The 11,651-nt window shown below is 59.2% G+C and overlaps 1 protein-coding gene across 1 annotated transcript in view; it reads right to left on the reverse strand.

The window, feature by feature from the left end:
- Nucleotides 1–6,394: 6,394 nt before the first annotated feature.
- Nucleotides 6,395–11,651, reverse strand: part of ST3GAL1 (ST3 beta-galactoside alpha-2,3-sialyltransferase 1) — a gene marked incomplete at its 5' end in the record, with an annotated part of 7,218 nt that continues 1,961 nt past the window's right edge. Inside the window, 6 exons of the mRNA XM_021714408.1 lie at nt 6,395–6,664; nt 8,150–8,269; nt 9,543–9,588; nt 9,734–9,802; nt 10,666–10,768; nt 10,863–10,992. Coding sequence (XP_021570083.1) covers nt 6,491–6,664; nt 8,150–8,269; nt 9,543–9,588; nt 9,734–9,802; nt 10,666–10,768; nt 10,863–10,992 — 642 coding nt within the window. The remainder of the gene's footprint in view (nt 6,665–8,149; nt 8,270–9,542; nt 9,589–9,733; nt 9,803–10,665; nt 10,769–10,862; nt 10,993–11,651) is intronic.

Genomic DNA, 11,651 nt, shown 5'->3' on the forward strand with positions numbered 1-11,651 from the left:
CCCTTGTCACTGAGTAAGGGACGGGCTTCTTTGGGGGACGTAAGAAGCTTTAGTGAATCTTGTGCAAATAAGCCAACTGCCAGAGACATTCTGGGGACCACGGAGAGCCCCTCCCCCACGGGCTAGACCGAGGACAGGGCCACGCCCACCCTGGCCACTCCTGCTGAAGTTCTTTTGGGTCCCTGGCGACCAAGCGTGCGTTTGGTTGGGGCAGCCCGAGGAACAATCCCAGGACTTGCCAGGATCGAGTCCCCAGAGGGGCAGCATTTGGGGCCACGGTTCTGGCCTGCACCCAGGCAGGTGCTGGGGCGTCATTTGGGGCCACGACTCTGGCCTGCACCCAGGCAGGTGCCGGGGCATTCTGAGCCTCAGGGCTTTCCGAGGAGGAGCCCGGGCAAACATCGTGCCCTTCCAGGGACTTGGACCTGAGACCAGGGTGTGCCAGCCAGGGACTGTCCCGGGGCCAGCTGCGGTGTATCGCCACCTGGTGACCGCCCTTCCACATTGCAGCCGTCCTGCGAGGCCAACCAGGAGTCCATGGGGGGATGGGGGGGGAGACAGGTGATAGAGACCCTTGTAGGGTGATGACAGGGAAGTGATGGCAGCAAGGAGGAAGGGGACCCAAGCTGAAGAAACCATTTGGAGAAGACGCAGAGGAAGTTCCCCAGAAATGGGGACGGCAGGCAGGAGGAGGGACCAGAGGAAAAAAAATCCGACTGGGCTGCCAGGGTGCGGTTGGGGGGGGCGTGTCTGGTTGTTCATGCCAATTTTGCAGGCAGCTCTGTCTCCACTTGTCTGTTGACTGAAGAACAGCTAACACCTGCTGGAGGCCTACTGCATGCCAGGTGCTTTGGCAAGCCCTTTGCACATGTTAACGAATTGAATCCTCGACCTGTGTTTATACGTGGGCATTGCAGCATTCCAGCTTTATCTTTAATAAGGTCAGGCACAGAGAGGTCAAGTAACTTGGGAAACTCACACTACTCAGTGGGACCCCAGGCAGCCTGGCTCCAAGACACCTGAGTCTCTGTCCCACCTGCCTCCTGGGGTTGCCTTCTGAAGGTCATCCACCATAGACATGTCTCAGATGAACCCTGGAAATGTCCCCTTAGCTGAGCACAGAGGGACAGGGAGGTGGCAGAACCAACCGGAGGCCTGGATGTGGAGAGGGAAGGCTTGGTGCGAACCCACCTCTGCCCTCTCAGGCTTTGCCAGCCCCGTAGGGGTGTTGAGAAAGTTCAAGTTCATGCCTTGGCCGGGCACGGCAGCTGATGCCTGTAATCTCAGCACTTCGGGAGGCTGAGGCGGGAGGATCACTGGAGCCCAGGAGTTCAAGACCCGCTTGGGCAACATAGTGTGGGATCCCGTCTCTACAAAAAAATTTAAAAAAATTAGCTGGGCATGGTGGCATGCGCCTGTGGTCCCCGTTACTTGGGAGGCTGAGACAGAAGGATCATCTGAGCTTAAGAGGTCGAGGCTGTGGTGAACCTGACTGTGCCACTGGGCTCCAGCCTGAGTGACAGAATGAGGCTCTGTCTCAAAACAAAACCAAAGATCATGCCGGAAAGATGTCATGCAAACCGTCAAGGGCCACACAAAGCAAGTGGTGCCATTGCTATTTACACCGAGTTCACATTACAGAGTCCCAACATGGGGTTTCTGGATCTAGTGTAGAAGAAAAAGGGAGATCTGTGCCGGCTTTGAACCAGGCTCGAGTCCTGAGTGTGTCCGTCTCTGTTGGGAGAGACCAGAGCCCAGCTCAGCCCATGTTAGGCCCTGGCCAAGGTGGTAGCCCTCAGCAAACGTCCAAACAGCTGGCATTTGTCTCCTGGGGTCTCCTGGGTGGCTGTCATGTTTGATCCCACATCCCCTCTGATGGCCGGTATCGCTGCACCTATTTGACAGATGAGGCCCTGAGGCTCAGAGAGGTCAGATGCCTCACCAGTCACACGGAGGGAACAGCACAGCTGGCTTTCAGAAGAGGCCACTCCAAGGCCTGGGCTAAGACTCCGCCCTGCCTGCACTCTGGGCTTTTGGACGGGGTGGCGGGGGAAGGGGCAGTCGACCCAGGAGGCCTGCTGGAGGTGGAGGGCTCTGCCGCTGCCACTATCGGACGGAAAGATCTCTTGAATGGACCCCATAGGAAGCGGCACGAATGCAGGACCCTTGTAGAAAAGCGACACATGCCCAAACGATAAAATAGCTCTTTTTTTATTCACTCTGATTCGAATCATTGGAAATATTCAACAATAAATAAAATAGAGCCGGACGGAGGCAAGCGGGGTCTTGTTCCCCGTCGTCCCAACGCGCGTCCAGCTCAGTGCTCAGGGGGGCAGAACAGGAGGAGAAAGGGCGGACGGGACGGGAGGAGGCGAGCCGGGGTCAGACAACCGACCCCTGAAACACGGGGCTGTGAAGAAAAGTGCTCGAGAAACTTTGGCTTTGAAGGGAGTTGGGTGAAACGACAAAGCGATTGTGCAGGGAGAAGGGGCCGCCCCCATGGTCCCCCGGGCGCAGGCTGGAGCTCAGGACCCCACTGACGGCACAGCCTGTCCCAGGACGGAGGCGGAGGGACAAGCTGGCACACTCAGGCAAGGTCGCCTGGGGGGCTGGGAGGGACAGTAGGAGACGCAAAGCCCCCCCTGCCGGTGGGAAATTCAGTGATCGTTCGGTAAGCAAAAAACCAAAAAAATTAAAAAGCAGCTGCGAATGCCCGGATCCTGCCACCCTGTGGGATGTCACTGGCCGTCCCTGCCTTTTCATCCTAATTCTTTTCTCTGCACGGGTGTCAGGTGACACCCCAGGGGACAAGACCCGGGGACACTGAAGAACCAGGAAGTGGAATTTCCCTTGGAACTGCCAGCCCAGATGGCTACAAAACAGTGTCCACGCCAGACATGAGGTCCCTGGGCTCTTCTGTGGGGCATGGGCAGGTGCTGGTGGCTGAAGACACACGACCCATGTCCAGCCACCCCCAGCTGCACCGTGGCTGCTCGGGGCCGGGGCCTCCCTGCACAAAGTACTTCTTATCCCAGCCAGACGAGTTATTTTGGTTTCTGTCTTATTTTCAAGCTACGTCCAGGTTCTTGGACCAGGGCAGGATTCACGGGGAGGTAGGATCGGCCTCCAGCACCCTCTTCTGGCCACAGCAGGCACTGGGTTCCACCCTGGCCTCCTGGTCATCCTTCCCCAGCAGAATCACTTAGCAGCCCATGACTGCTGGTCCTCCCTCCTTTCGGGTGTCCCTAGTTGATGCTCTAGGTCCTCGTATCTGGCTCTTCCCACTAAGCCTGGCGCAAATGGTCTGCTGGACGATGCCCAGCAAAGCCAGAGTCTCAAAAGACGACCACCCACTTCTGAATGACTTCCCTGCCGTGTCGCGTCCTGCCAGGGAGCCAGAGGCTGCAAACCTGCCGCCCTCGCTCCCCTGCCAGGTGGCTGAGGGCAGGGGAGGGGCGGGACAGGCCCCTCCAGTTCTGGAAACTCCACCTCCTGGCTCTCTGGGGGAGCCTGGAGGCTGCTGAGGTCCCACTGGTCTCCCCCATCAGCCTCCACCCCGGCGGCTTCAGGCTCAGCACTGACCCCTCTGCTTTGGAGACTCCTAGCCTGAGCATGGATCCAAGTCCGCAATGAGCACGAAGGAAGGTCGGGCTGGAACCGGAAGGCGCTGCAGACATTCCAAACCCACCAACTGGACCAGCCCAGGGCCGGTCTCCAAGGAGCCTTCTACCTGCAGGGTGGACAGGGCCCTGGGCTGGGGTTCAAGGTCCGAGGGTGTGCCTGCCACTGCCCAGCTCAATCGGTCCTGCAGGGAGCCTCCACTTTCCTGCTGGTGGCATGCCCGGTGGCCCCTGGGAAACCCTCCTGTCTGACCCCCAGGCATCCTCAGTCCAGGGCTGGGCTCCAGTAGGCTTCAACCAACTGGGGCCTCGAATCCTGGCCACATCAACGGGCTTTTTCTCCATTAAGGAGTCATTGCTGAGCCAGGGAGACACAGAGCTATCTGCCGGTGATGGGAAGGAAACAAGTCGCTTCCACCGTGGGAGGCGGTGAGAGGGCAGAGACCAGAGCCTGCCATGGGCCACCGGGCAGCCTATGTACAGAGACAGCAGCAACAGACACCCGCATTCTGGTGATGCCAGGGGGGGAGTCTCGCTGGGAAAGCCTGCCTCCGGGCTACTGTAACATGGCACCAGGAATGCCCTCTCTGGGCTCACCTTCTGACTTACGCTCGCCATCACAATCGAATGTCACGGGGGCAAGTCACCTCCCTATTCTGGGCCTTGCTTTTCTAATCTGTAAAATGGCAGAGCTGGGTTTGGTGGGCTGGAAGACACCTGACAATGCGAACAATCCGGAGGGGGACAGGAGGCCAGACAACGGAGCCAGGCCAACTTGGTGGAACCCAGAGCTGTGGACTGTCATCCCTTACCAGACTCAGCTTTCCCGAGAAGGGGAAACAGAGCAGGAGGCAATACCGTTCCCTGTGTCCTGCCTACATATGTCAAGTTTGTCCCTGGGATTAACCAATCAACAGATATTTGCTGACGTCTTCACATCCCAGACTGCTGTGGGCCCCTGAGCGTGGAGGAACGTCATCTGTCTAATATCACAGCCCGTGACCAGCCCTCTCGGTCAAGAAAGTCTTAAGTCTGGAAGGATTTTAAAGCTGAAACAGGGTTTTCTTGGTTTGTTTCACACTTTCTGGATTGTGATTTTTCTGAGATGCTAATAAAAGCTATGGGACCTCTCCCCAGAAAAATGCTCCTATGCACAGATTCAGAAGAAAAAAAAAAATCACACTGGGCATGCAATTTCTGGGCAGCTCGAAGTCACCTGTGACCCCTGATTGAGGGCCCGAGTTCCCGTCATTCCTCCCTCCCTGTGTGCAGAAGGAACCCTGAGCCTGGGAGGCAGGTCCCAGGGCTTCCGAGACTGCACCCTTCACAAGTCACCAGGAGGCGGTCACACTTCTCCACTGCAGTAGCAGCCTTTTAGGAAATGCATTCAATGGGAAAAGGGGTTTTTCTGAGGAAACATCAGTAACTGGAGCCGGCAGTTGCCCTCTCCCTACTCCCCACCTGGCCGCAATAAGGTTCCACGGAGCTTTGGAGACTCCTAGCCTGAGTATGAATCCAAGTCCACAGTGAGGAAGAAGGAAGGTCGGGCTAAAACAGGAAGGCGCTGCAGACATTCCGAACCCACCCACGAGCCCCACGGGGTCCGCCACCACCAGCCCCAAGCCCCAACGCCCCAAACCTAACGATCCCTGCGAACTTTCCCTTCAGCCCTGTCCCCAGCAGCTGGAGGAAGCAGCTGTGAGCTCAGTTACAGTCCCAGGACCAGCAGCAGAGCCAGGGTGCACACCATGTCAGTTGAATGTTTCCAAAATCAATAAATAATCAGGAAGGCTGAAGAGAAGGAGAGAGAATATTCAGGAAGGAAAAGCTGAGGTATGTGCTAGTTACCATTCCAGGGATGCCCCCCAGCCGGACCCCCAGGACACCTGGAGGTGGCCAGCAGGGGCTTGGCCCAGAGCGTGGGCCCTCGGAGAAAATGCCGCTGGATGCCTCCCGGGGACTGTAGGGTGACAGGCACCAAAGCCCGCAGTCTGAGAATGCGTGTGTGTCCCATGGCTGACGCGCCTCCGGGTGTCACTGAGTCCCTCCCGAGTCCTGTTCCCAATTCAGGCGACGGCTCGGGAAACTGGAAAAGGCATTCCCAGCTATGGAGCGGGGGGTGGGGGGCATTGGTGGGGTCCCCTTTCCCGAGTTGGGGCTTCTGTCTCATTTCAGGCCCTGCATGCGTGTCTTCCCCAAGTTCAAAGGCACGTGGAAGGAGTGAGAGCCGCCCTCCCACGGTGAGAACAACGGAGATGGGTGACTCCAGGGAACGTCTTCCGGGAAGAGGGGTCTGCAGGGCTCAGAAATACGCTGCCACATCTCCACAGAGATCTCTAGGGCCGGAAGCCTGCCGTGGCCATCATGGCTGAGCTTTGGGATGAGAGGAACGGCGGGGTCATCACGCCAAAGGACAGGCCGGGCATCCTGCCGTGGCTGGTGCTGCCCGCCGTGGCCAGCGTGGCTCTGTCCTGGAGGCAATGGTCTCTCAAGTCCCTCTGCCTTCTCCCTGGGGTGATCGCCCTGTCCCTCAGAATATGGGTGTGTTCCCTGTCTGTCCCCAGCCCCGCCCTGGAAGCCAAGATGCTTCTAGTGTTTGAAGGCTGCCCGTCTCCCAGTGTCTCCCCAGCCCAGGGGCAGCCGGGGGCCACGTGCTCCCCACCCAAGGCAGGGTCTGAAGGGCTCAGCTGTCCCGGCAGGGTTGGGTGACCCTGCTGAGCAGATGTGGCCGTGGGCTGGGTGTGGGAGGCTGCAGGAGGCACCCGGCACCCCCAGGCTGGCCCTGGGAGCGCCCGGAAGGATCGGTTCCGGCGAGACGCGGGGGCAGAAACAAGAGATGCAAAAGTGCCCACTCGAGCTGTGTCACAGTGTCATCTCCCGTTGAAGATCCGGATTTTGTTGATGGAGGCCAAGGTGGCCGTCACGTTGGACTCAAAGTCTGCGTCGTGCACTCCTGTCTTGCGAAAAGCCCCCGCAGACGGGTTGTTCTCCCAGTAGTGGTGCCAGTTCCCCTTGCTGTCTGCCCCGAAGCCGTACAAGTCCACCTGCGGAACAAAGCAGAGGTGAGAACCTGACAGCAGGGGCTGTCTTCTGGAAAGGCACCTGCAGGCATTCCTGGAATCCCACCACAGTGAGTGCCATTTCCAAGGAGTCCAATGAACTTTGGGGCCAGGAACCACGATCACAGCAGGGCTGATGGGAGGGGGTTTCTTTTCTTCTGAGGCCTTTGTCCACCTGGCCCAGAGGCCCTCACGGCCACCGGACGGGGCCCTGCACGTGTGTGACACACACTGACCACACCCTGACTCGGCGCCGAGCACCCTGCTGGACGTGTTCAAGTTCAGGCAGAACTTTCTCAGACGCCACCTGGGCGGGTGCTGGGAAGTCAGGGAAACACACAGCGAGTGTCGGCCTCGGAGCTGGTAACTGAACGGCAGTCACCCACGGAGCTGACCCTGGAGGGACAGGGGCTGAGTTCAGGCCCCCACAGCCCATAGGTGGGAGCGGCTGGAGACCCAAGAGGTCAGAGGATGCTCTTCCGAGGACTTGACATTTGGTTTGGGTCTTGGAAGGGACCACGTGGAGGGGATTTCAGGGACAGGCTGTGCCATCTGGGCCTCAGCATGGACAGATCTGAGGCGTGGTGACAGGGTGGGGTGGGGACCACTCGGTGCCACGTGTGGCTTTTCAGGAAATATGCTGTGGACACGGGCTTGCCCCAAAGCAGGGACGTCAGGGCCGGAGGACCCTTTCTGAGGCAGAACCCTTGGGACCTGTGACCACTGGCTGGAGGCAGGCGGGTGGGGAGAAGATAAGGGAGCCCCAGGGGCAGCCAAGCCTGACCCCGCCTTGGAAGGCCCTTGACGCCTTCCTGGGATTTCCACTAGCCAGCCAGGGTGGGGATGGGGACGGGCCAGATGTGACAAGAAAGGACATCAGAGCGCCCTGCCTGAACCAAGGCTGGGAGGAAGTAGGGGATCACATGGCCGCCCTCCTGCTCCTCTGCCGGGGTGGCAGCCAGCCTCCCAGGAATCTGCACGCGGCGCCTGGAGAGATCACTGGTTCTCAACCTCGGTGGACAGAGGAACCCCTGGGTGCCGTATTCCCAGGAAGTCTGTTGAAAGTGGGCTGGGGCAGCCTGGGAGCTGGGATCCAGCCCCATAGATGGCCCCATAGATGGCCTGGGGGACTGAGAACCATGGCTTTAACTGAGTCTCCCTGCCAGCATCTGCTCCTTGTTGGCTGCTAAGTTCGAGATTCCCCCACCCACTGGTCCTGGTTCTGGTCCTGCCTTGGGCACTCCCATGGAATGTGCCAGAACTCTTGCTTTGGAGAACTTTCTCAGAGCACGGAGGCGCCCTCCAACAACCCAGGAGACCGGCGTCACGAGCCCCATCTAGTGACAGGGACCCTTAGCTTCCAGAGAGGACAGGCCAGGCCCGCTGTCTGCTTTCTCCCACTTCTCTTGGAAGCCTGGAACCCCGAGCCCCTTCTCTGGGCAGCCTGGCAAGCAGGGGAGGGTGGCATACCTCATCACAGACATGCAAGGAGAAGATGACCGAGAGAATGCCGGTGGACGGGTAGCGCCCATGGCCTTGCAGCCAGTTGTCAAAGACGTACTTGATGAAGGCTGGGTGGTAGATCAAGATCTGTGGGGAAAATGTGGCCCTCAGTGTGCTCCAGGGACAGATGACACAGAGTACCTGTCAGAGCCACAGGCCGCTGTGGCCATGGGGACACAGCCAGCAACCTGCGGGCTCCGTGCCCGTGGGAGAGGGGATGCTCACGCCCATCACCCAGAGGTGACAAGGGCTATGGGGACAGACAGGGCAGAGAAAGGTCGAACATGCCCCAGAAGGCTCCCAAGGTGACACTCAAATAAAAATCCAGGGAGGCCGGGGAAGGACACGGAGGTCACCCAGGAGAAAAGGCTCCTGGAACAGCTTGAGTGGAACCAGACACTGTCACTGCGTGAAGACACATAGTCGCCCGTCTGCTCCCCACGGCACTGGCCCTTAAGTGACCCTATGTTCCAGGGGTCGCTCCCCTCCTACTGCAGATGAGGCAGTCGAGGCTCAGAGAGGCCAAGTGACAGCGGTGGCCGAGTGGAGAGCGTCCCGGGACCAGGCCTGGCCTCGGTTCCACCACCCAAAGGCTGCACTGAGGACGGCAAAAGGGACTTCTCCCGGCAGGGCGTGTGCACCTCCAGGAAGCCAAAGCCCAGCCCCAGGAATGGCCTGGAAGGGTGGATTGTGCTGGTCTCTGGTGAACCGCTCACCTCTCAGCTCAGCCTCCGGGTCCCGCTGTCTCAGGGGTCTCCCTCCCACCGAGACACATAAGTGGCCTCTTCCCTAGGCAGCAGCACTCAGTGCCGAGGGCAGGGTGCTGGCGCACAGGGCGTCTAAAGTTCTAGTTGTCTCCTGAGCGAGCTGTGTGTCCCTGGGCAAGGGATGCGACCTCTCTGAGCCTGGCTAAATCTGATCTCGTGTGAAATGAGCCAGTGTGGTGGGCACTTGGCTTCCCTCTCCTTCTGGTCCTTTGCGCTTTGCTTGGCCAAACTCATCCCTGGGGAGCCGCTGGGAAAGGTGGAGGCCTGGAGGGACTTGGGGAGACGGGGTGGGAGGGATCCCCAAACTGCGGCCTGCATGGGCATCCCTGGGTGAAACCCAGACGGCGGGCGGCCCCCAGGGCCGATTCAGGAGGTCTAGGTGGGCCTGAGGATGGGCGTCTGTGACAAGCCCCTGGGTGACGCTGCTGGCCTCGGGCGCCCCTTGAGAACCTCTCCCCGGCAGGGAAGCCAAAGGGGGCGGCCCCCCCAGTCGCCCGGGGTCCTCGGGCTTTCCCGCAGATGGATCCTCTACCCTAGCACAGAGTCTCAGAAAGGAGGCCGGCGCTCAGGGCTGGGGCCCAGCCTCCACTCACCTTGTTCTGTTTCACTTTGATCTTCGTGGGGACAGGGACGTAAGTGCTGCCGAGGGAACAGAGAGGACGGTTATGGGCGGGCGGGGACCCAGGCAGGCAGCTCTGGGGGAGGACCGGAGAGCCAGGCAGGGGAGGCAGGGATGTCACCTGCCTGCGCCCGCGGGTCCGCCACAGCCGCGCCCTTCAGACACCAGAGGGCGACCCTGGCCCGTTCCAGGACGCCCTGGAAGGCTCGGATGAGGCCTGGCTCCAAGCGCGGCCTGGAGGAGCAGAGTGGAGGCCATGGGCCCTGGACCTCTCAGCCCCGAGCACCCGGCCCGGCTGCTGGGGCGCACGTGCCGAGGCCCACGTGGCCTCTTTCTCATCGGGGGCTACACACGCCCCAGCGCTAAGGCGTAAAAGCTCTCATCCTGTGGCGGGATTCACGCAGCCTGCAGGGGGCTGGGGCTGAGTCCACGCGTGGCCTCGCCCCCCGCCAGACGTGGGTTGCCTCCCTTGCTCCGTCTCCTGGGGACGCAGCCCTCCCTGGCCGGCCCAGGGCAAGGCCACTTGGGGAAATCCGGAAATCTTGACTTTTTTTGAGACAGGGTCTTGCTCTGTCACCCAGGCTGGAGTGCAGTGGCGTGACCATAGCTTACTGCAGCTTCCAACATCTGCGCTCAGGGGATCCTCCCGCCTCAGCCTCCCAAAGTGCTGGGATTGCCGGTGTGAGCCACCATCTCTCGCAGAAACATATAAATGGACATCTTACTAAAAATTAAAATTAAGGTTTCTAAATACATATATACTTACAATATATACATATATACATTTGGAGACAGGGTCTCATTGCTGCCCAGGCTGAAGTGAAATGGTGCAACCATAGTTCAGTGCAGCCTCCAGTTCCTGGGTCTCAAGCAATCCTCCCACCTCAGCCTCCCCAGGAGCTGGGATTAACAGGTGCACACCACGACACCTGGCTAATTTTATCTTTATTTCTTTTGTGGGGGTGAGGTCTTGCTATGTTGCCCAGGCTGGCCTTGAACTCATGGGCTCAAGCAATCCTCCTGCCTCAGTCTCCCAAAGTCCTGGGATTACGGGCATGAGCCACCGTGCCCGGGTGAAATCTGGAAATTCAGGCCACCGAATTCGGGAAGAGTCAGGGACTCGGGAACCAGGCCCAGATAGGAGCATGGGCTGTGTTGAGTTCAGCCCTGGCGAGGTGCTTGGCCAAGCCTGTTTCCCCGCTGGGAGAACAGAGCTAAAGCTAAAAGCTGTTGTGAGGATGGATTGTGGTGACACGTGCCAAGTGCATTGTCTGATCGGCCACCCACGCCTCACTTTCAGGGTAGCAGGCTAGCCTCAGGTCACAGCCCTGTGTTAGTGCTGCTCTGGCCTGCGGGGTACCGAGGCAGCCGGCATCCCCCACCCAACCCTCACCCAGCTCACTCCACAGGTTGAAAAGCGAGGGCTGTTAGCATGAGAGTGCCCCTCAGAAATAGGGGGGGGGGCAAGCACGGTGGCTCACACCTGTAATCCCAGCACTTTGGGAGGCTGAAGTGAATTCGAGACTAGCCTGGCAACATAGCGAGACCTCATCTCTACAAAAAAAAAATATAATATATATATATATCCGGGCGTGGTGGCGCGTGCCTGTAGTCCCAGCTACTCAGAAGGCTGAGGCAGGACGACAGCCTGAACCCCAGAGATCAAGGCTGTGGGAGTGGTGATCGTGCCACTGCACGCAGTCAGGGAGACAGAGTGAGGCTCCTACTCAAAAAAAAAGATATATATATAGAGAGAGAGAGAGCAAATTGGGAAATGTTAAAAAATACGTAAATATTAACAATGTTTACTACTAATAAAAAGAGGCAGAACTCAACTGTGCTGAGCCCTTCACTATCGCCCCCTTCCGAAGTCTCCAGAGTGTCCCGGGAAGCCGACCAGGAGGTCCCCTTGGGAATTGCCACCAGGATGATGCTACACCTGGTGGCCTGGGTAATGGGACTGGGACTCGATAGAGCTGGAACAGTGGGGGGGCACGGTCGGAGGAGCTGGGCTTGTGGGTGCCTCGGGGAGGGGAGGCAGCCAGGGTGGGCACGGCAGGACCCAGACAGGGTGGGAGGGAGG

Source organism: Carlito syrichta, unplaced genomic scaffold (genome assembly GCF_000164805.1).
Source record: "Carlito syrichta isolate Samal-C Ts95f unplaced genomic scaffold, Tarsius_syrichta-2.0.1 Scaffold305643, whole genome shotgun sequence".
Taxonomy (NCBI): Eukaryota; Metazoa; Chordata; class Mammalia; order Primates; family Tarsiidae; genus Carlito; species Carlito syrichta.